Below are 22,969 nucleotides of genomic sequence, written 5' to 3'. Positions count from 1 at the left end.
CCCCACTCTCTCCTTGAATCCTGTTCCACAATCTCTCTCTCTCTCTCCTTGAATCCCATTCCTAAGTCAATCACTCTCCATCCTTGAGTCCCATTCTCCAGTCTCTCTCTCTCTCTCTCTCTCTCTCTCGTCCCTTTCCCATTCTGTCTCTTCTCCCACACTCTGGACTCTACCTGATAGTTGGCCAGTCTTCTAGATGTGAGAACTACATGAGTTCAGTAAATGTGATCCCCACCCTTTCCCAGACTCAGATATATGGACCCACTGGGGCAGTGGCTGACGCAAATGCTATGGTTGTGGAATTGCCTTCCCATAGACCAACTCCGAACACAGCTGGACAGCATTTTCTAGGATGTCAGTAAGTTGGGGAACTCCAGACACTGATTTGCTGCAGGGGTGAAAGACATGGGCAGGAGCATTCTGCAAACAGTATTCCTCTGAGGTGCCAATGGCAGATGTTGATTGATGGTTGATCAATTCCCGTAAACTCTCACTGAAACCCTGTTGTATGGGTTCCTGAGAGCCAGGGAGGCATTTCCAGAGAAATTTATTTTGACTGCACAATCCAAAATCTAACTCAAGGCATTGTAGATACAGCCAAAAATATCAACATCAAGCCAACGCCTTCCATGTAGAGGAAAAAGAAATTTACATAAGAAAGTCAGAAATACTTGGAAATGAATGTGGTATGCACAGTTTAATTTCTAATATTTAAAGTGAATCAGGCCTGTATGAGTCACTTGCAAATTTTACTGTCTTTCATTTTCCATTTTAAGTGCTTTACTCTTAAGATAAAAGAAAATCCTGACCAAAATTAAAAATAAAATTAAACTACATATCCACTGGATAGCTTTAATTAGCTTCTTTCAATATAGAGAAGACAGATGCGGGATTGTCAGAGGAGAGAGCATTGCTACTTATAATCTGTTACACATTCACACTGTTCGAATACAGATGTCACTCGTCATCTTGGAAAAAAGTACCACTGTGATATTTTAAAATGAGCCCATGCTTAGTCAATCAAAATAATACACTAGGAAACATTAACCAATCTCTGGAATCAGTGATCCAGTGGAAATATTGTAATTAGACCTCCCCCCCCTCACCACCTCCTCTGACAGCTCAATACAAGCACGTACCACTCTCCGCAGGAAACAAAATTGCCTCTTTGATCCCTTGCAAATCTTCCCCCACCCTCACTTTAAACCTATGCCCATTAGTTTTGGATTCCCCTACTCTGGGGAAGAGATAGGGTGAATAGCCAAGGTCTTTTCCACAGGGTAAGGGAGTCCAAAACTAAAGAGCATAGATTTAAGGTGAGAGGGGAAAGATATTCTTGCGCACCTAAAGGGGCAACTTTTTCACGCAAACGGTGGTGTGCGTATGGAAGGAGCAGCCAGAGGAGGTGGTGAGGTGGGTACAATTACAACACTGAAAAGGCAGCTTGGGTATAAGAATAGGAAGGATTTAGGGGGATATGATGAATGCAAATTGCATATGCAACTCCCCTCATGGGTTCCATCGCATCTTATTCAGATATGAGATGTGTGCGTCGAATTAAAAGCTGTGAATTCGCAAACCTGAGGCCTTGCCCCTTCATCTGTGAAATATAAACAATGTCAGCAGAGATTAAGCCTGTCTGATGTTTTACAATGTTAAAAACCTCATCATTAGCACAATTGCTCTCAATCCTCATTGGTGGAAAGCCCTCTTTTCAAATTACGCTGCCCACCCTGCAATAACAGTGATGTTATGTTCCCCTGCATTGTATGTCTGTCACTTACTGTGTATTTTTACATTGATTCTAAGAGGTGTGTTGATGGTTTTGCATCGATTTTTTGAGGGACGCTGATGTCTTAAAGCTTTGCTTGGTCAGGGTTTACTGCGGTTCTGTGTACCTCTTGATTATCCAGAACATTGGATCAACCAGCAGACTCCTGGTTCCATAGATGGTGGTTAATAAAAACTGTATTGCACTGGTGCTACCTTGTTCAGTTCTCTGACTGGAAGCAGGTCTGACCCACACCGTCACGACCTTCACAATTGATAGGACAAGGAACACGGCTAGAATCCCGCGTTCCCGGGATTGCAGTTGGTGTCCAATAATTATACTTACATAATTATACACTCAATTGCTCAAATGTCTGTAGCAGAAATCACCTTACACACAAGCTGCCAGCACTGACATCACTTATGGCTGGCTGGATTCATTTTTTTAGAGGGAATGGTGTAGAATTCAAATTCTCCCCATAGTAACACTCCATTTACGTTGAGGGGTTTCGGTGGGTTTTTCACCTTCACACACTTTGATGAGAGGAACATTAGAGAACGGAAACAAAGAGAGACCAAGAATTATTGCTCGAGGTAAGTTATCTCTTGATTACTGCCTGTGCTCACATCCAGTAGTTTTCTTATACTTACAAACTTATGACACTTACAAGTGATCTCTCTGCAAAAGTATTCTAGGTCTCAATGATTGAGTCCAGTAGCTTGTGTTCTTTTCAAGTGTAACATTTTCCCTTGCTGCAGTCTCATTTGTTTCCCAGTGTGTTCCTTCCAAAAAGTCAACAATATACATATATGGCCCATGTCTGGCATTAATATTTCAGAATACCCCAGCTTGGAAGATTCACAATGGTCAAGGTCTCTTTAAAATGAGTGGAAAAATGTAAGAACTTAGTTTTATCATAAACTTCTAACAACTTATCACAATACTGTACAGATTACCTTTTCAGCATTCCAAATAACACACTCACAGAGATCATATTCGCAAATATTATATTTCAAAGATAAGGCAAGGCCTCGGCTCTGCGCATTACAGATATCATATTCATATTAGGTTTAAAGTGAGGGTGGGGGAAGATTTGCAAGGGATCAAAGGGGCAATTTTGTTTCCTGCAGAGAGTGGTGCGTGCTCGTTTTGAGCTGTCAGAGGAGGTGGTGAGGGGGGCTGGGGGGAGGTCCAATTACAATATTTCCACTGGATCACTGATCCCAGAGATTGGTTAATGTTTCCTAGTGTACTATTTTGATTATAGCTTAAATCAAGCAAAGGCAATAAATTGTGACAAGTAAGTTAAACACCATAGCATTAACGTGACTCAGCACCAACAGTTTTCCTTCCTGAACGATAACATCACTGGGGACAGATTCAGCAGAGATGGAGAAACTGGGGCATTGGAATCAAGTCTGTGAGGCTGTGAGGAAGTGTAGTTGGGAGCTGTGAAAGTTGCTGGGTTTATAAAGATAATTTGGAGGTCTAGAAATGGAGTCAGAAAGTTTAAGGAGGGGGACAGAGCATCAGAGATGATCCAAAGGATAGAAACAGATCAATTGTCATACGCGAAACACAATGACTTTATTCTGCTATTAACACCATCTGATTTATATCCATGCTTTATCTTTCCTCTACAACCATTAACATTCCTATTGTTCTATGACACCATTGATTTCCAATTTCTCTTATCCTTTTACTCTTCCCTATTTTCCCTTCTGTTCCATTTGCTTCATTTTCAACCGTACAAAACCCATCACACTTCTGCAAAGTTCCGAAGAAGCGTCATATTGGACTCAAAGCCTTAACTCTTTCTCTCTCCGAAGTTGTTGCCAAACCTATTGGGTTTCTCCAGCGCTTTGTGTTTTAATTTCAGGTCTCCAGTGTCGGCAGTATTCCCGGGAAACCCAGCAGGAATCCTGTTTGAAAGACAATTAGGACAACACGCTCTAAAGACTATTCACATTCTCGAGATACGGGACAAATGTCTTTAACAAAGCAGAGAGGATGAAGATGGTGTGTAACTGACATGCAGCAGCAGAACCTCTGAATTTGTGTGTAGGACAGATTTTCAGGCTCGTACCTTATATACAGTGAACATAATTACCCACAGAGCTAGTGTGTAGTCAGCCCAAATACGAGACAGTGTAGCAACGTTGAGGAGGAACAGAAGCCAGCATACAGAGCTGAACAGTACTCCAACTGTGCTTGGAACATGCTCCAAAATAAGCTCGGATAAGGAAGGGCGGAATACCATTGTAACAATTAACACACTAATAAACAGGCAAGATTCCAGCACATTCACAATGGGTGGCTCAGTAGTTAGCACTGCTACTTAACAGCGCCAGGGACCCAGATTCGATTCCACCCTCAGGCAACTGTCTGTGTGAAGTTTGCACATGCTCCCCGTGTCTGCATGGGTTTTATCTGGGTGCTCCGGTTTCCTCCTGCAGTCCAAAGATGTGCTGCTTAGGTGAATTGTTTGTGCTAAGTTGCCCATAGTGTCCAGAAATGTGCAGGCTAGGTGGCTTAGCTATGGGAAATACAAGGTTAGAGGGGAGGGGAGTTGGATGCTGTTCAGAGGCGTGGACTCAATGGGCTGAATGGCCTGCTTCCACACTGTAGGGATTCTATGATACAACTCAAGGACACCCAAGTGTGAAATCTGCATCTCCTACACTCCAAAAGAACTGTCTATACTCATTTTATTGACACTTAGTTTTTATTTCTGTCTAAATAGATTTGTAATTATCCTATTGTATGTATATTTTCAACCCAGGAGTTTGTAATTTTATCTTGGAACAAAAGGCATTGGGTGTTATTGCTGTAGGATCTGTATTGCTTTATGAGTTGGATATGCTGGTGAACCACACAAAGCAGGCAGAAACAACATGAAAGACAGCCCTGCAGAAACAAGCTACGTTTCAGACGCATACATCGTTATGTGTAACTGCAAGTTGCAGTCTGAGCTGCTAAATAATCCTGTATGAGATTGTCAAGTAATCTGAATCCAATCTGTGTAATTTACCAAAAACGCAACAACAAAACACAATGTACTATAGTAATTTCCAGCTTTCCACAGGTCATTCCGTTTCTGTAGCAAACTTTGTTTGTCATGAAATGAAAAATTCATCTGTGTCCCTCTTTTCAAATTTTGGGATTGCTCTGGGGAGTTTAAACAGCTCAGCACCTTGGCCAAAGGTCGGGTAGAACCTTCTCAGGATTCAAGGGATCCTATCCTTTCAGTCGAAACTTTTGAAAATTAAAATACCCTTCATCACTTTAACCTTTCCTCCCAAACTATACCTGTAGCCTGGCTTGTTCCCTTTGCCAGTGCTACAATGCTACCAATTCTACACTCCTGTTCAATGCTCAGAGTTTTGGCAACTAATGTTAGAATTAATTGTTTCTTAACATTTGATCTAAACTATTTCTTCAACTCCCTTTGTCAGTAAACAATGTATTTAAACTGTGCCAATTTATTCCACTCTGTTCAAAATATGTAATTACCTCAAAATTTGATATTTTGACTAATATAATTTCTAATATAATAGTACAAATGAAACCCATACCAGTGTTTTTAAAATTGATGTGCCTCTCTTCGTATTAGTAAGGTTTGTCTGTGGATTCAGTGATCAGTGTAAGCACTCAAATATTTGTTTTATGAACAACTTGGAAGGAGTGAACTGATTCCTTTCCCTGTCTAACTCCTTGGAGGAGAAAGTGAGGTCTGCAGATGCTGGAGATCAGAGCTGAAAATGTGTTGCTGGAAAAGCGCAGCAGGTCAGGCAGCATCCAAGGAACAGGAGAGTCGACGTTTCGGACATAAGCCCTTCTTCAGGAATCAAGCCTGTCTAACTCCTTCCCAGGTTATAACACTGTGTGAATTCAAAGGGGTGGTGATTTTAACAAATTTTCCAACTACACACAACTCAGTCTCCGAAATGGGTTGGTCAGGTTCCTTAAGTGAGGAAATCCACAAGAGTCTTAAATGTCTTTTGGTCAAGTAGCACTTAAATTCAGGGAAAAAAAAACATTATTCACAGGTTTTAGATTAGACTTACAGTGTGGAAACAGGCCCTTCGGCCCAACAAGTCCACACCGACCCGCCGAAGCGAAACCCACCCATACCCCTACATTTACCCCTTACCTAACACTACGGGCAATTTAGCATGGCCAATTCACCTGACCCGCACATCTTTGGACTGTGGGAGGAAACCGGAGCACCCGGAGGAAACCCACGCAGACACGGGGAGAATGTGCAAACTCCACACAGTCAGTCGCCTGAGTCGGGAATTGAACCCGGGTCTCTGGCGCTGTGAGGCAGCAGTGCTAACCACTGTGCCACCGTGCCGCCCACAAATGTTATTCTGTATTTTGCATATAAGTTGCCGACACTGGAGCAACTTCCTGGATCAGTTATGACTGGCTGAATTAACTTTACTGGAGACAATGGTATGGATTTTGCATTTGCCATTTGAAAAAAAACCTCCCTTGTGGTGATGAAGCCTTCCAGTGAGTTTTATTTTTCAACTCACACACTCACACACTTTAATAAGAGAGATTTCAGACAAGTGGAAGAAAAAGGTGACAGTTTTTGCTCAGGGCAACTTATGTGTTCAAATCCATTTGGTTTATTGCACCCACTAACACTAAATATTTACAAGGATGTTGCCAGGGTTGGAGGGTTTGAGCTATAGGGAGAGGTTGGATAGGTTGGGGCTGTTTTCCCTGGAGTGTTGGAAGTTGAGGAGTGACTATATAGAGGTTTATAAAATTATGAGGGGCATGGATAGGGAAAATAGACAAGGTCTTTTCCATCGGTTGGTGGAGTCCAGAACTAGAGGGCAAAAGTTTAGGGTGAGAGGAGAAATGTTTAGAAGGGACCTAAGGGGCAACTTTTTCACATAGAGGGTAATGTGTTTATGGAATGAGCTGCCAGAGCAAATGGTGGAGCTGGTACAATTACAACATTTAAAAGGCATCTAGATGGTATATGAATAGGAAGGGTTTAGAGGAAAATGGGCCAAATTACTGGCAAACGGGACTAGATTAATTTAACATATCAGGTCGGCATGGACAAGTTGGACCAAGAAGTCTATTTCCGTGGTGTACATCTCTATGTTTCTCTGACACTAGGAGGAAACTATTCAAAGCCTGTCCACCATCTACAAGGCACAGTCAGGAATGTGATGGAATATTCCCCACTTACCTGGATGGGTGCAGTTCCAACAACACTCAAGAACTTGACACCATTGAGGCCAAAGCAGACTTCTTAATTGTTTGGGTCAAAATTATTAGGGAGGCATGGTGGCTCATTAGTTAGCATTGCTGCCTCACAGCGCCAGGGACCCGGGTTTGATTCCAACCTCGGGCAACTGTCTGTGTGGAGTTTGCACATTGTCCCCGTGTCTGCGTGGGTTTCCTCTGGGTGTTCTGGTTTCCTCCCATAGTCCAAAGATGTGCAGGTCAGGTGAATTGGCCATGCTAAATTGCCCATAGTGTTAGGTACATTAGTCCGGGGTAAATATAGGGTAGGGGAATGGGTCTGGGTGGGTTACTCTTTGGAGGGTCAGTGTGGACTTGTTGGGTCAAAGGGCCTGTTTCCATAATGTAGGGAATCTAATCTAAAATCCTGGCATTCCCTCCCTAATGATACTGTGGGTCTACCTACAACACACAGACTCAGGAGCCTCAAGAAGACAGCTCACCACCAGTTTCTCAAAGGCAATTACGGATGGGCAATCAAATGCCAACCCAGCCAGCAGCATCCTAAATTGTTTTAGAACAATCATATCCAAAACTTAAATATTTCTTCTACCTCAAAGGCACAGCAGCATCTGTGTACTACTTACAAGACGCACTGCAGCAACTCACCAATGTTTAGAACATAGAACATAGAACAATACAGCACAGAACAGGCCCTTCGGCCCACGATGTTGTGCCGAACATCTATCCTAGATTAAGCACCCATCCATGTACCTATCCAATTGCCGCTTAAAGGTCGCCAATGATTCTGACTCTACCACTCCCACGGGCAGCGCATTCCATGCCCCCACCACTCTCTGGGTAAAGAACCCACCCCTGACATCTCCCCTATACCTTCCACCCTTCTCCTTAAATTTATGTCCCCTTGTAACACTATGTTGTACCCGGGGAAAAAGTCTCTGACTGTCTACTCTATCTATTCCTCTGACCATCTTATAAACCTCTATCAAGTAACCCCTCATCCTTCGCCGTTCCAACGAGAAAAGGCTGAGAACTCTCAACCTATCCTCGTATGACCTATTCTCCATTCCAGGCAACATCCTGGTAAATCTTCTCTGCACCCTCTCCAAAGCTTCCACATCTTTCCTAAAGTGAGGTGACCAGAATTGCACACAGTACTCCAAATGTGGCCTAACCAAAGTCCTGTACAGCTGCAACATCAGTTTCTTTGACAGTTTTCCAAACCTATGACTTCTGCCACCTTAAAGGGCTAGGGCATCAGAGGCATTGGAACAGGATTACCTGTACGTTCCCCTCAAAACCACTCACTATCCTGACTTGGAATAATATCATGGTTCATTCTAGGTTAAGACCCTGAAGCCCCTCTCTTAAACACTGTGGAATGGCCCTACAATGGCAGTTCAAGGTCACACTGCCTGGTTCACAGTCTTAGATTCAGGAAATTAGATGCTACTGTTGTCATGGCAGCCTGCTTTCATAGGAAAGTTGGTTTTACCTGGAAAACATGCTGGAAGTATCAGAAACAGCCATACTATATGTTATAGAAAACCTACACATCAGATTGTGATTTTGACAGGTCTAAAGCTAGTTCAGGGCTCTGAAATCTTTGTATGTGAATAAGATAGATAAGGAAGCAGGAGGTGATGTTATTGGAAAGGAAGATTAAGAAAATAGACTCAGAGAGCAAGTAAAGCAATACAATGGAAGATGTACTTTTTGAATGTGAGGATAATTTGGTCCCAACTGGACATAAAATTAGATTAGTGGGAGGAGACAGAGGGTGATGGTGGATAGACTGGAGGCCTATGGCCAGTGGTATTTCACAAGGATTGGTACTGGGTCCATTTTTGTTTGTCATTTATATAGATGATTTAGATGAGAATATAAAAGGTTAGTAAGCTTGTGGATGACACCCAAATTGGTGGTATAGTGGACAGTGAAGGTTATCTAAGATTACAACTTGATCAACTGGGTCACTGGGCTGAAGAGTTGGTGGAGTTTAATTTGGATAAATGCGAGGTATTGCATTTTGGTAAAACAACCAGGGGCAGACTTATACAATTAAAAGTAGGGCCTTGGGTAGTGTTGTAGAACAAAGGGACCTAGAGATACAGGTACATAATTCTTTGAAGTTTGCAGGTCAGGTGAATTGGCCATGCTAAATTGCCCATAGTGTTCGGTGCATTAGTCAGAGGGAAATGGGTCTGGGAGGGTTTGTGTAGACTTGTTGGGCTGAAGGGCCTGTTTCCACACTAGGGATTCTAATCTAATCTAATATAGATAGGGTGGTTAAGAAGGCATTGAACACACTTGCCTTCATTGCTCAGACCTTTGAGTATAGGAGTGGTGATGTTATGTTAATGTTGTATAGGACATTGGTGAGGCCTCTTCTGGGGTACAGTCTCCAGTTCTGGTCATCCTTTTATAGGAAGGATATTATTAAGCTACAGACGGTTCAGAAGAGATTTACCAGAATGTTGCTAAGAATGGAGGGTTTGAGTTATGAACAGAGGCTAAATAGGCTGGGACTTTTTTCACTGGACCTTGGGAGTTTGAAGGGTGACCTTATAGAGGTTTATAACATTGTGAGGGGTATAGATAAGGTGGATGGTAGATGTCTTTTCCTTAAGGTCGGGGATTTCAAGACTAGGGGTATATTTTTTAAGGTGAGAGGTGAAACATTTAAAACAGACACGAAGGACAATTCTTTTTACACAAAAAGTGGCGTTCATACGTGGAGTGAACTTCCAGAGGAAGTGGTAGGTACGGATACAGTTACAACATTCAAAAGACATTTAGATAAGTACTTGAATAAAAAATATTTGGAGAGACATGGGCCAAATGCAGGCAGGTGGTTTGGGAACATGGTTGGCATGGACTGGTTGGACCAAAGGGTCTATTTCCATGCTGCATGATTGTATGACTCTATGATTCTAATATAACAGTCTCATCACTTGCCATTGGTTGTGCTAAGAAGAGCAATGGGAAGGAATTAGTTCAATATATGGTTAGACCGGGGCTGAGTCATTTAGAGTAGGGATCAGTAAGAGTATGTTTGATATTGACCAAAATGCTAAGGGAGCACCAAGTGGTCTTTGAAAGGAGGATCCACTGATTAAAGCCATCAGAAAAGCCTCATGTGAAGATGGAGGGCAACTTAACAGCCAATATTTGCAAGTACCATCTGCAAAGTTTGAATCAGTAAGCAAACAGCTGAATAGATTAGATAGAACGCAAGCAATTAAGAAGGTGAAGGATGGGTCATATTAAATGTAGTCATTCAAAAATTGGATAGTTCTGTTTGGACTTGTGGTGATTATAAGCGTACAGTAAATAAGGTGATCAGCAAAGAGACTGACTAACTGCTTACCAGGAAAGATTTCTTTCCTGATCCAGTCACATGTTGCACATTTCCATTTCGAATTCACTGCCAAAAATAAGAAATTGTTTTCTGTTCATCCACAGGAAGGGGTAAACCAGTACGCAAAGTCCCTGCTTGGGTAGTATCTACAACTTCTGCAGTGTTCCAGTGTATCATAGGTCAGAGACTGAGTAGGATTAAAAAGTTTCTCAAATGATGTTCTCATTAGCAGTAAAGGGTGAGCAACTGTGTGAGACTGAACAAGTCCCAGGTAAGCTTTAAGAACATGACAAAGTCAAAAAGCACAAGCTTCACTTCATGTGGTAAAGTGTAACACGCCTGAGCCACAACTAGATATCAATCCAATGCAGAAGATCAAGGGGGTTTTGAAAGCTATGCGACCAGAGAAGGAAAAAACATTGGACATTCAAAGGGATTTTTTTGTGAGTCATTTCAAGTTATACTGCACTTAGCTACTGAAGCCTCGTCACTCTATAAGCTACGATAAGATGGAATAGATTGTGAGTGATCTGGTGAGGGTCAGTAAGCAATGGAGAAAATGCTGACTGATAATGCTATTTTGATCCATGCTGGAAAACATGTAGGTTTAGTGGCTGATGCCTTACCACAGGGATTTGGTATGGTGTTAGCTCACATAATGGAAAGTGGTGTGCAGTATACTTCAGAGCAAAATTGTGCCAATTGAGAAAGAATCAACGTGTCTGGTGTTATGAAGCTACACAGATACTTGTACAGTAGGGAGATGATATTGTTACCTGGAAACCTTCGCCATCATTTTAGATTCAAAGAACGGAGTACCATCCCTGACAACAGCACAGTTTCAGAAATTGGCCCTAGTTTTGATGGCCCATCAGAACACTACGAGTACCATAAATCAACAGACTATGCTCATGTGGATGTCAAGACTTCCCATGAAGACTAATTCATGATGACATATAACCAAATGACATGCCTGAGTCTGTGAAACAAAATTACTGAACTCACAGGAATGTACTGCTCAGGAAAGTGTTCAATTATGTCATTAACAGCTAGTCTAAGAAGTGCGCAGATGAGAAATTATTGGTTTCTCTCCCCCTGTGAAAAGTGAATCAGGACTTGGAGAGAAATTGTTTGAGCAACTTAATGAACAGCACACAGCAATAGTCCTTATGAAAGCAGCAGCAACAGGCTATTCCTGGTATCCTGAGGCAGAGATATTTATGAGTTGGTGAAAGGTAGTGAAGGGTCCTTCTAATCCAAGGCCAAACACAAGAAACTGCTTATTTCTATGAGGTGGAAGGAAAACAATGTCTCTTCAGGGTCAAAACTTAAGAGCAAATGGAAGTTAATATGTTGAGTCCGCCCAATACCACAAGTGCTAAAGTTATTGAGGCTTTGAGATTGGTTCGCAATTTATGGATTGCCAGAGGGTTTGGTGCCCAATAACCTGTTTGCTTCTGGACAGTTTGAAACATTTCTGAGTCTCACCGGTGTCAAATACACAACACTTAAGGGGTCTGCAGAAAGAAGTGTCCACGTTTTGAACTCTTTGCAAAAACACTTGCTCAGTGACAAGCTGGGCTGTTATTTCCATATCTTCCCATCCATCACAAATTCGACAGTTTTGAAACATCAGTGAGTATTTGAACACACTCTGGAGACAAAATTGAAGTCGGAAGGCATTTTGTTTTCTTTAAATAAAGGAAAAGGTAGATAAATTCTCGATTAAAAAGGAGGTTCAGGGGTGAGAGGTTATGGGGAATAGGTAAAAACCCAGATCAGCCATGGTCTTATTGAATAATGGGAAAGGTTCAAAGAGTCAAGTGGCCTGTTGTTGCTTTTAATTCACATGATTGTAACACAGTAAAGTAATAGTAAGCAAGACAGGTAAAGATGATTCATGATTCTCAAGAGCTGAAACTTAGAAAATTCAGTGCTGGTCAAAAGGTCATGGTGAAAAGCATTGAGGTACTGAGGAAAAGTATGTGCGTAAAGATGTATTGTTATGAAGTTGAAGGCATGTACTGTACCTTTACATGAGCGCTTACAAGCACCTGTGTGTATGATTAGATGGCAGTCCCAGAGTATACTGAAAAATTGAAAATATGTAACATTTGGCTGTGAAATGGATACCTGAGTTTTGGTTGCTGTTTTGACACTGTTTGAATTTGACCAGTTTAAGTTATGCCCCAAGATACTAAAACCCAATTGAGTTTGAATTTGTTTTGCCAACATCGAACCAATGAGATGATCTGATGCTGGGGGTTTTGAAACGCAGGCCTTTTGAAAATTGGTTGGAGAACAACTGCCGTTGAGACAGAAATGCATGAGAGCTAACACCTTGCTCTCCAAGAAATTAGGAAACACTCCCTATCAAAACATACCTTTTCATTTGAAGCATACTTGCAGTGAAAAGAAACATATAAAGCACTTAGCAATGGAAAGGGATAGGTATACACCAGAGGTCAAGAGATACAGCTGGGGCAAAGGCAATTACGATACTATTAGTCAAGATTGAGGATGTATAAGGTGGGGAAGGAAACTGCAGAGGATGGGCACAATTGAAATGTGAAGCTTATTCAAGGAACAGATACTATATGTCCTTGATAAGTATACCTATCAAGCCGGGAGCAAGTTGTTGAGCGCAGGAGCCATAGTTTACTAAGGAAGTTTAATTTCTTGTCAAGAGCAATAAGAAGGCTTATGTTAGGATGATATATGAAGGCTCAGTTAGGGCACTTGTGAGTTACAAGGTAGCCAGGAAAGATCTAAAGAGAGAACTAAGATGAGCATGGAGGGGTCATGAGAAGTTGTTGGTGGATAGGATCAGAGAAAATCCTAAAGCTTTTTATCGGTATATAAAGGACAAAAGAATGAGTATGATTAACGCCAATCAGGACAGTTGTGAGAAGTTATGCATGGGGTCAGAGGAGATAAGGAAAGCGGTAAATGAATATCTTTTGTCAGTATTCACAATAGAAAAAGACAATGTTGTCAAGGAGAATACTGAGAAATAGCCACTAGACTAGATGGGATTGAGGTTCACAAGGAGGAAGTGTGAGCAATTCTGGGGAGTGTGAAAATAGATAAGTCCCCTGGGCCAGATGGGATTTATCCTAGGATTCTCTGGGAACCCAGAGAGCAGATTGCAGAGCCGTCGGCTTTGTAGCCTTTGTCTACAGGAATAGTGCCAGAAGACTGGAGGATAGCAAGCGCTGTCCCTTTGTTCAAGAAGGGGAGTAGAGACAACCCTGGCAATTATAGACCAGTGAGCCTTACTTCGATTGTGGGTAAAGTGTTGCAAAAGGTTATAAGAGGGAGGATTTATAATCATTGTGAAAGGAATAAGTTGATTGGAGATAGTCAAGATGGCTTTGTGAAGGTTAGCTTGAGCCTCACAAGCATTATTAAGTTCTTTGAGAAGGTGACCAAACAGGTGGATGAGGGTAAAGTAGTTGATGCAGTGTATATGGATTTCAGTAAGGCATTTGATAAGGTTCCCCATGGTAGGCTATTGAACAAAATGCAGAGGCATGGGATCAAGGGTGATTTAGTGGTTTGGATCACAAATTGGCTCGCTGAAAGACAAAGGGTGGTGGTTGATGGGAAATGTTCATCCTGGAGTTCAGTTACGAGTGGTGTACCAAAAGGATCTGTTTTGGGTCCATTGCTGTTTGCCATTTATATAAATGACCTGGATGAGGGTGTATAAGGATGGATCAGTAAATTTGTGGATGGCACTAAGGTCGGTGGAGTTGTGGACAGTACTGAAGGATGTTGTAGGTTACACAGGGAGATAGATAAGCTGCAGAGTTGGGCTGAGAGGTGGCAAATGGAGAAAAGTATGAGGTGATTCACTTTGAAAGGAGTAACAGGAATGCAGAGTACAGGGCGAAAGATAAGATTCTTGGTAGTGTAGGTGAGCAGAGGGATCTCAGTGTCCAAGTACATAGATCCCTCAAAAGTGCCACCCACATTGATAGGGTTGTTAAGAAGGCATACAGTGTGTTAGTTTTATTGGTAGAGGGATTGAGTTGCGGAATCATGAGTCCATGCTGCAGCTGTACAAAACTCTGGTACAGCTGCACTTGGAGTATCACATACCGTTCTGATCACTGCATTGTAGGAAGGATGTGGCAGCTTTGAAAAAGGTTGAGAGGATATTTACTAGGGTGCTGCCTGGTATGGAGGGAAGGTCTTCTGAGGAAAGGTTGCAGGTCTTGAGGCTGTTTTCTTTAGAGAGAAGTAGGCTGAGAGGTGACTTAATTGAGACATACAAGATAATCAGAGGGTTAGATAGGATGGACAGGGAGAGCCTTTTTCCTTGGATGGTGATGGTGAGCATATGGGGACATAGCTTTAAATTGAGTGGTGATGGATATAGGACAGATGTCAGAGGTAGTTTCTTTACTCAGAGAATAGTAGGGGTGTAGAACTCACTGTCTGCAACAGTAGTAGACTTGCCAACATTAAGGGCATTTAAATGGTAATTAGATAAACATATGGATGATAATGGAATCGTGTAGGTTAGATGGGCTTCAGATTGTTGTGCTGACCTGTGAAACCATCGAGGACCAAAGGGCCTGTATTGCACTGTAATGTTATACATAAGACGATGCAGGGAGATCTCCAGCTGGAATACGACAGACACCGAAGCAACAGCAGCAGTATGGTTTTGAATTTAGGTTGATGTAATTTTAATCAGTGTTTTATTGGAACAGTATAGTGTTATTGAGTTGGATGCAGATAACAAGCAGTTTCGAGAAAGAGGGCTTAGAGCCGTGAATAGTTGTTTAATGTTCACTTTTAAAGTTGAAAAATAAATTGATGTTATTTTCTTTGAATAGTGGTATTTGGAAGTTCTCTGTCACTCATATTTTAACAGATTACAAGGCAAGGTAAGCTTTTCTGGGTTTATGTTTAATTAACTGAGGTTTTCACCTCTGTGTCGTAACAGTATTCACATATTTTGTTGAGATTGGAGTCTCTGTCAGTAATCACCTGGCTTGAAAAGAGGATATCTGACAAAGGGACAGTACAAGAACTCCCCCGATGGTCAAAGTGCCTCTTACTGTCCCGGGTGGAAGTCAGAAGAAACCCAGCGTTTGCTGGTATCATTGAATGCATCATCAAAGCAAATCCAGCCAAGGTCTTTGATGACGACACACCTACCCATGCCAGTCCAAGCAAATATTAAGTGAAGTTGGTTGACGGGGCTGGCGCAGTTTGGAGATGGCACAATCAGAAATGGGGAGAGAGCAGATTAAAGTGAATGGAAATAGCACAGAATGCCTAGGTCGAAAGAGAAATGAATCTGAAAGCATGTGGAAAGGAAGAAAAACTGTTCAATATTGTGCAATTTACTAGGGCATGTTGATTTATCTCTGTTTTGGTTGGGATTTCAATAACAATGCACAAACAACTGATTCAGCTAAGTTTCAGTGATTTTTGATGTTGGTTTAGTTACATGGTATTCTGGAAAATTATATACAATCACCATTCCACATTTTAATGTACGTGATTTGATGTGGGAAGGCAGTGAAGTACACTATACAAAGATGATTTGGAGGTCTACATAAAGTCGATTAAGAATGACAGTCTGCAATTGAACATGTCTGTCTTATTCAATGCAATCCACAAACTAAAGGAACTAGCGCAGAAAGTTGCCTCATTAGCATAGTGCCAATGGTTTACAAGAGGCATCTGTTTAAATAAAGCACACAAATAAACTGAAACACCAAAGGGAATTGCCAGATAGTGATATAATGACAGTGAACATGAAACTTTTATTTAGTACTGATGACCTAATCCATGTAATGATCCCTAACTGTGACATTACAAATGCAATTGCAAACATGGTACAGATCAGATTAAAAAAAAGTCTATATTTTACAAGTAAAAAATAAGTTCTGCAAAATACAAATACGTTAAAGCTGGTTTAAATCACACACGGTCCAAAAAGTGACTTGCGTTGTATGTTTCCTTTTGATCACCCTCTATGCTCATAGCACCAGTATAAGATTACCTTAAAAGTAACATTTATTTACATTCAAAATGGTTACTTGTTGATCATAATAGTTTATACATTAAAAGGAAAAGAAAAATTGAATGGGTTAGGTCTCAGTATGAATGCAGATTCTAAAGAATTCTCCTAGAATAATTTGGTGCTCCATAGAGCACACACTTTGTTTTCTCTCACTACATCTTCATTATACAAAAATCTTAAATAATCTGTTTGATAAGACTTTTTCCTCTATGAAAGCATAATCTTCCACAACGCACATAATCGGCAGGGTGAGGTAAAGATCAGACCCCGAGGACCTGGCATTAATGCTGGGGTCCCACAAGTCCAGACCCGCTGAATAGTGAAGTGATTATGGCAGGATCTGCGGTTCTGAAGCACATTAACACGGACATACTTGGGAATAATTGAGACCCAACAAGTCTTGACACCTTCCTGCACAGAAACACCATCTAACCTCCTTCAATCCCTTCTGTCTTCACAAGAACGTCCAAATGTCCCTTGAGTTCCATTCATACACATCCAACTGTCCCTTTACCTCAATTCTAACTAACTATCTTTTTAAATGACCTTCCCCAGTGCTTATTACCGATCGAGACATAGTGGTTGTTATTGCACACTTTTTAAAAAAAATCAGGTCAGTTTCTCTCAGATATTTATGTTCAGCTCATTATTGACCAGAATCATTTTAGGAGAATAGCTTAAACTGCATGTGTACTGCCACTGGCAGATTTAGATGTTTAGGTGGCCTCTAAACTGCTAATTGCTTAATCACACCAATCAGCCTTCCTACTTCTTTATTCAAAGCTCTAAGTTCTGCAGCCAAAAGCTCAAACAGCCTTAAGATCACGCAGCCTGAACTCATGCCACATGGCCTGCGCTCAGCGGCAAGTAGAAAATCTGATCGTCGACGTCCTGAAATGCACCTTGACTCGGGCTGTGTTTCACAGATGACACGGGGACAAGCATTTTTAACTGGGGTGGTGACACAAGTTTGCAGTACAACACAGATTGGCAGCGATCTAGTGGAATAACTGTTGAGCTGCTGGTTTCATATTACAGAAGTTAGTTCAGTGCCATGGCCCGTTAAGTCAGCTAGCAGTCGTTCCTTGCCTCGCCTCAGTTAGTGTTAACCTTCTCCCAAAGCAGTTCACTCCAAGGTAAGTTGCGCACAGAATGTCTTATCAAGGGTCGCCAAAGAGTTTGGAACCCATAGGGACAACTCGAGAAAGGCCTTCCTATCATATCTTTTGCTTCAGATTCTTAAAAAAATGGTTGCAAAAGGGAGTGCACAGTGAGTAAATGAAGGATCGTTTGAGAAGGTAGCAACGGCAAGGCCGCAGGCTTTAGATATGTTTCGTAGGCACCTCAACAAGGGCGTGAAGGCTCCAAATCAGGAATGAGGCATGTCTGAGCTGGGAGGACCCAAGGCCTCACTGCAATCAGGGCACCCTTGCCAATATCCCCAGGTGTCTGCCTCTTTGGCAGTTTCTCACTGAGGTGGGGGACTTGGTGAACAGCAGTGATTAGGGTGGGGGACCACTGGCAGAAGTGCTGTGAACTTAACATTCTCGGAGGCAGACATTTAGTAGGCCACATCTTTGCCAGGAAATCCCAAGGCTAAAGGGCTTGTGCTGCTCACTCACTCACACACACACACACACACACACACACACACACTAGCCCAGTTTCTCAGACAACTTCCAAAAGCAGGCCTTTCACTGACAATTTGTAAGGGGGCTGGAAGCTGACCAGTCATCTCCCTGATAACGGCAAAAGGGGGCTTTTGCAGCCATTCAGTGAGTACTGCAAAAATGGTCAACTCCCTATCCTTCCCCATGCCCCCATTTTAGGGTCTAGAGAACAGGCGTAACAATGGGCAAATTCCATTGCTATCGTTATTTCTAAGGAATTCAAAGGCTATCAACAGGAACATGTGAAGGAACCCACCTGGACTCACCTAAACCTCAGACTGGAGCGCCTTTTTGCTGGCTGCAGTAACGGAACAGCAGCGAGGAGGCAAGGTTGATTTAGCCCCCACGCACTCCCACCCTAATCAGAAGAGAGCCCAAGAGGGATACACACGAAAGAGGTGGGGAGTGCGTGCGGGGACAGTGGCCGGGGTCACAGAATTCCCAAAAGCAATTATACATCCTAAGAAAGCAACTTCCCAAACGATAGTAACCACCTTAATCGAAATGCGTAACATACAAGAGAGAGAGCTTAGAGGGGGCCGGGTGCAGGAATTTCTCTGTTGTTAATCAAGTGACATTTGCTTGGTGACTGTTTGGTAAAACACGCCTTTCAAAAGGCTGGGGTAGTCCTTCACCCGGAAAAGATGGCGGGAGCCGCGATCCACATCATAGTCAATGGCTGTGCCTGATACCAAGGCCCGCAGATTGTTCTCGTGGACCTGATCGCCTACCGCTATGACGTATACCTCAATGTTACGGGCTTGGGCAGCTTGCGCCTGCTTTTCTATGTTGTTCACCAGGTCTCCCTGGGACCTGCCGTCAGTGAACAAGAGCAGTTTCTTCCTGACGTTCCGGCCGCTGCGCTGGAAGTGGGTGTTGACACCCTCCAGGGCGCGGCCCACATCCGTGGCGTCGTTCATGAACTCCATCAGCTCGATCCGATCGGCCACTTCAGTGTAGTTGTCAGAAAACGGCACCTCGATGACCTCGGATTTGCTGTACTGAAGCACTGACGTGCGCACTGTGGTCCCACGGGCACGCTTGGCATTGAGGAAGCGCTCGGCTAGCCGCTTGACAAAGGTCTTGCTCGTCTCAAAGTTCTTGCTCCCCACGCTGGTGGAGCTGTCGAGCATGAGGGCGATGTCTGTCGACACGTTGAACTGAACTGTGGAGGAAGCGGATGCTGTTAGCCGTCACGACAGATAAAACAATGGCTGCTGCTGAATCTCTGGGGATGCCAAACTAGTACCCATGGGGTGTTTGGCAATCTGAGGTCCCTCGGCTTCTGCTTCCTCTGTCCCGTCGGGGACGTGAAAAGTATTTCAGATTACTTAAAGAGAAAAGGGCACAGATGAACTTTTCAAAATGGCTTCCACTGCCAACCCAAGGTAGGAAGGAGCCTACTAATTGTAGCAGGGGATAAACTACATTTATTGGAAGAGCTGAACTGAGAGAGGTCTCCTTGTGATCCAGCAAGGGGCAGGAAAATTCATTACCCTTCAAGGGGTTTAACAACACGACAATAGTTGTACCTCAGCATTTTAGACCGTGCCTCACAATGCTAAACAGCCCTGCCATGGATCAAGGTCAGCCTCCCTGAGTCACCATTCATAACTGGGAGGCCCAACGTGTTGTCTCTGTTCAATGCCCCTTTCCCCAAAAGGCTTTCTAACACAACATTATTTGATTGTTGGCAGAGGATACAGATCACATCATGCCAGAATGTCCCCTCCTTTCAAAGCAGCTGGAAATGTCTGCAAATTGACCATAGGCCTGGGTGTCTACAGTGGGGAACTCTGCTCCAACATGGCTGAACCGACAGATGTTAGCATCTCCGGGTCTCCCATGTCTCTTGGGCTGAGCCCTTAACTACTAAGAAAACATGTTGGAAGCGTACTTACTTGGACAGGAGTAGTCTGGGCACTTCTTTTCTGCAGGAGAAAATGCATAACATTAGCAAAAAGACAAAAGGTGATTAGTGATTGTTTAAAAACCTAAGTGAGGTAGAGAGCCTCAGGCCATTCTCTCAAGGGGAGGCTGGTTGGGGTGAGAACGCTGTCCACTTACCTCTGCAGATGAACTGAGTGACGTTCTCAAGGAAGGCGTCCTCCAGCAGCTCCATGAAGTTGTCTCGTTGCAAGCTGAGCCCAGGGGTTGGAGCCGACTCGCAGGCGATCTGCCTCAGGCTTTCGGCCGCTGGCTGGTTGCGGAAGATGTCGCTCACACCAACCGAGACAACCTGGAGCACAATGAGAAGTGAGTGAGTGGCCTAGGCAGAAGCAGGGAGCAAAGCCCGGTCTCTCTGGGCGGGCCACGAAAGCCAATGTCGGTTACGAGAGTCAGGAATGAAGGAAAGGAGCCGTACGTTGGCTTCATTGCAGAGTGACGACAGCGACTTGGGGTCTCTCGAAATGTCTGACCGCCCGTCAGTCAGGACCAGGGCGACCCGGACTTGGTTAAGTGACCCCCTGAAGGCTGTCTTTGACCAGTCCAGCGCAGTTCCAGTGAAGGTACCTCCTGCAATCCACTGGAGATTCTTGATTGCACTGCGAATGGAAAAAATAAAGAATTTCACCCCTCTGACCATGCGACTTTCCCCACCCACCCCCCCCAACCCTGAACATGCTTCTGATTGGCCCATCTGCTCCTCACACTGTGCCGAAGGCTAGCGTTCAGCTCCATGGATACAGCCACTCTCTGATGTCATACCCAAGTGGGGCTTGTTCATTCCCCCTATCCCGCAGACTTGGGGAGGGGGGGGGAGGGGTACCGGCAGAATGTCCGATTGCAGAGGGCTCCACTATCACCTCTGGAATGGCTGTACAGTGGCTCAGTGGTTAGCACTGCTGCCTGGCAGCACCGGGACCCAGGTTCGATTCCAGCCTCGGGCGACTGTCAGTGTAGAGTTTGCACATTCTCCCCGTGTCTATGTGGGTTTCCTCCCGCAGATCAAAGATGTGCAGGATCAGTGGATTGGCCATGGGAAATTCAGGGATAGAGTTTGGGGGGTGGGTAGGATCAGGGTTCGGACAGGGAGCTGGTCAGAAAGTCGGTATGAACTCAGTAAGGCTGCCTCCACATTGTGGGGATTCTATAATTTGTTGACGGCCCCAAGGGATATCCAGCAGTAGCTGAGAGTTGCACAATCCGCCCTAGATAGGCAGATGAGGTTGGGAATGTACAATGGTTCCCCATTGAAGGACTGCCTCTGGGAATAATGCTTAATTGTGCTTGGGTCACCTGAACATGTGGAATAGCAATAGAAGTAGACCATTCACGTCCCTCGCAGCTCCTAACCCCACACACACCCTAAGCCCTGCTCTACCATTCAGTAAGATCACGACTGATCCATTTATGCTCTAGTTCCACACTGGTGTTTGCCCCCTGAGAACCCTTCATTCCATGCCCAACAATAATCCATTTACCTCTACCTTATAAATATTCAATGACTGCACCTCCCCACCCCCACCCCCTTCTCAGGTACAGTCACACTACCCTTAGGAGGGAATAAAAATCTCCTTCTCTCTGCCATGCAAAGGTAACCCCTGGATTTTTAAACAGTGTCCCCTAGTTCTGGACAGTCCCACAAGAGGAAATATCCTGTCCACACCTACCTTCTTCAGACCATTCAGGATCATGCACACTTCATATCAAATTACCACTCTCTCTCTCTCCAGTAGAATCAAGCCCAGTCTGTCTGACCTATTCTCAAACGTTTTGTTAAGGATGATTTGCTTCCTGAAACCACTCGTTCCAGGTACCAACCTAGTAAACTTCTTCTGAACTACCTGTAATACATTGATATCCTTTCTGAAATAGGGAGACCAAAACAGCACACAGTCTCTGTAATGCAGTCTTAGTGATGCCCTGTATGACTGAAGCATGACTTCCTCCTATTTTATGTTCCAACTGCTCTTCTAATTCCCCTAGCTCGCTTCAGATAGCCCAGCTTTCATGTTGACATAGTTGGCCTTATTTTAGGTTGAAGTGCTAGTTCTAGACCCATTCTTCTTCCTTTCAGATGGATGTAAATTCATATTGTGGTCGCTGCTATCTAGGGAAGCCTCGACTCTGAAGTTATTAATTAATCCTGTCATAGTACACAATGCCAAGCCTAATATAACCCGCTCTCTCGTCAGTTCTAAAACGTGTTGCTCGGAGAAACTCTCTCTAAAGTATTTTATTTGATACTCCTGCTAATCTGATTCCTCCAGTCTATAATGTAGATTAACCCTAACATTAACTCCGGGTGCCATTTAAATTGACTGTCCTGATGAATTATCATCTTATATCGACAACAGCTGTACCTCAGCATTTATACCGTGCCCCACAATGCTAAACGGCCCTGCCATGGATCAAGGTCAGCCTCCCCTGAGTGTCCATTCATAACTGAGAGGCTCGATGTGTTGTCTGTGTGCTATTCCCGTTTTCCCCAAAGGCTTCCTAACACAATATTTGGTTATTGGCAAAGGATACAGATCACACTGGCGTGTTAACCCTGGAAGCAGACCACCAATCAAAGCGTGCGACACATACACTTTTAGTTCCGGCAGAGTGTTAATGTTGGGATCAGTCATTGAGACCAACTCCTCAGTCCCTGCGTGACTGTACTGGACGACTCCAATGTTGGACTCCTTGCCATCAAACTACAAGTTGCAAAGAGAGAGAAGAGTTGGTACGCAGTTAGTACATAGAACACAGGGTCTCTCAAATCCTTTCCTCTGCGGTTCCTAGCTCCTTGTCATTTCAGAGATTTACCTTCACTTCAAAACAGGCTTAGACAAGGTTAACATGAACAGGGGACGCACAAGATACAGTCCAATGAGCACAGGGGTGAGGCCTACCATATTGGAGTTTCAAAATGGCAAGGCGCTAGAAACTGTACAGGA

General features: G+C 43.5%; 1 protein-coding gene across 1 annotated transcript in view; it reads right to left on the bottom strand.

Moving 5' to 3' along the window:
• Positions 1-16,130: 16,130 nt before the first annotated feature.
• Positions 16,131-22,969, bottom strand: part of col6a1 (collagen, type VI, alpha 1) — a 57,079-nt gene continuing 50,240 nt past the window's right edge. The window contains exons 31-35 of the mRNA XM_060827642.1: positions 22,617-22,726; positions 20,446-20,626; positions 20,148-20,319; positions 19,982-20,011; positions 16,131-19,245 (exon numbers count right to left, since the gene is read on the bottom strand). Of these exons, the coding sequence (XP_060683625.1) occupies positions 18,644-19,245; positions 19,982-20,011; positions 20,148-20,319; positions 20,446-20,626; positions 22,617-22,726 (1,095 nt within the window). The 3' untranslated portion in view covers positions 16,131-18,643. The remainder of the gene's footprint in view (positions 19,246-19,981; positions 20,012-20,147; positions 20,320-20,445; positions 20,627-22,616; positions 22,727-22,969) is intronic.

The sequence above is a fragment of the Hemiscyllium ocellatum genome, chromosome 7 (genome assembly GCF_020745735.1).
Source record: "Hemiscyllium ocellatum isolate sHemOce1 chromosome 7, sHemOce1.pat.X.cur, whole genome shotgun sequence".
Lineage (NCBI taxonomy): Eukaryota > Metazoa > Chordata > Chondrichthyes > Orectolobiformes > Hemiscylliidae > Hemiscyllium > Hemiscyllium ocellatum.
The sequence above is the reverse complement of the archived record's forward strand: the minus strand, read 5'-3'. Positions and strand labels throughout refer to the sequence as shown.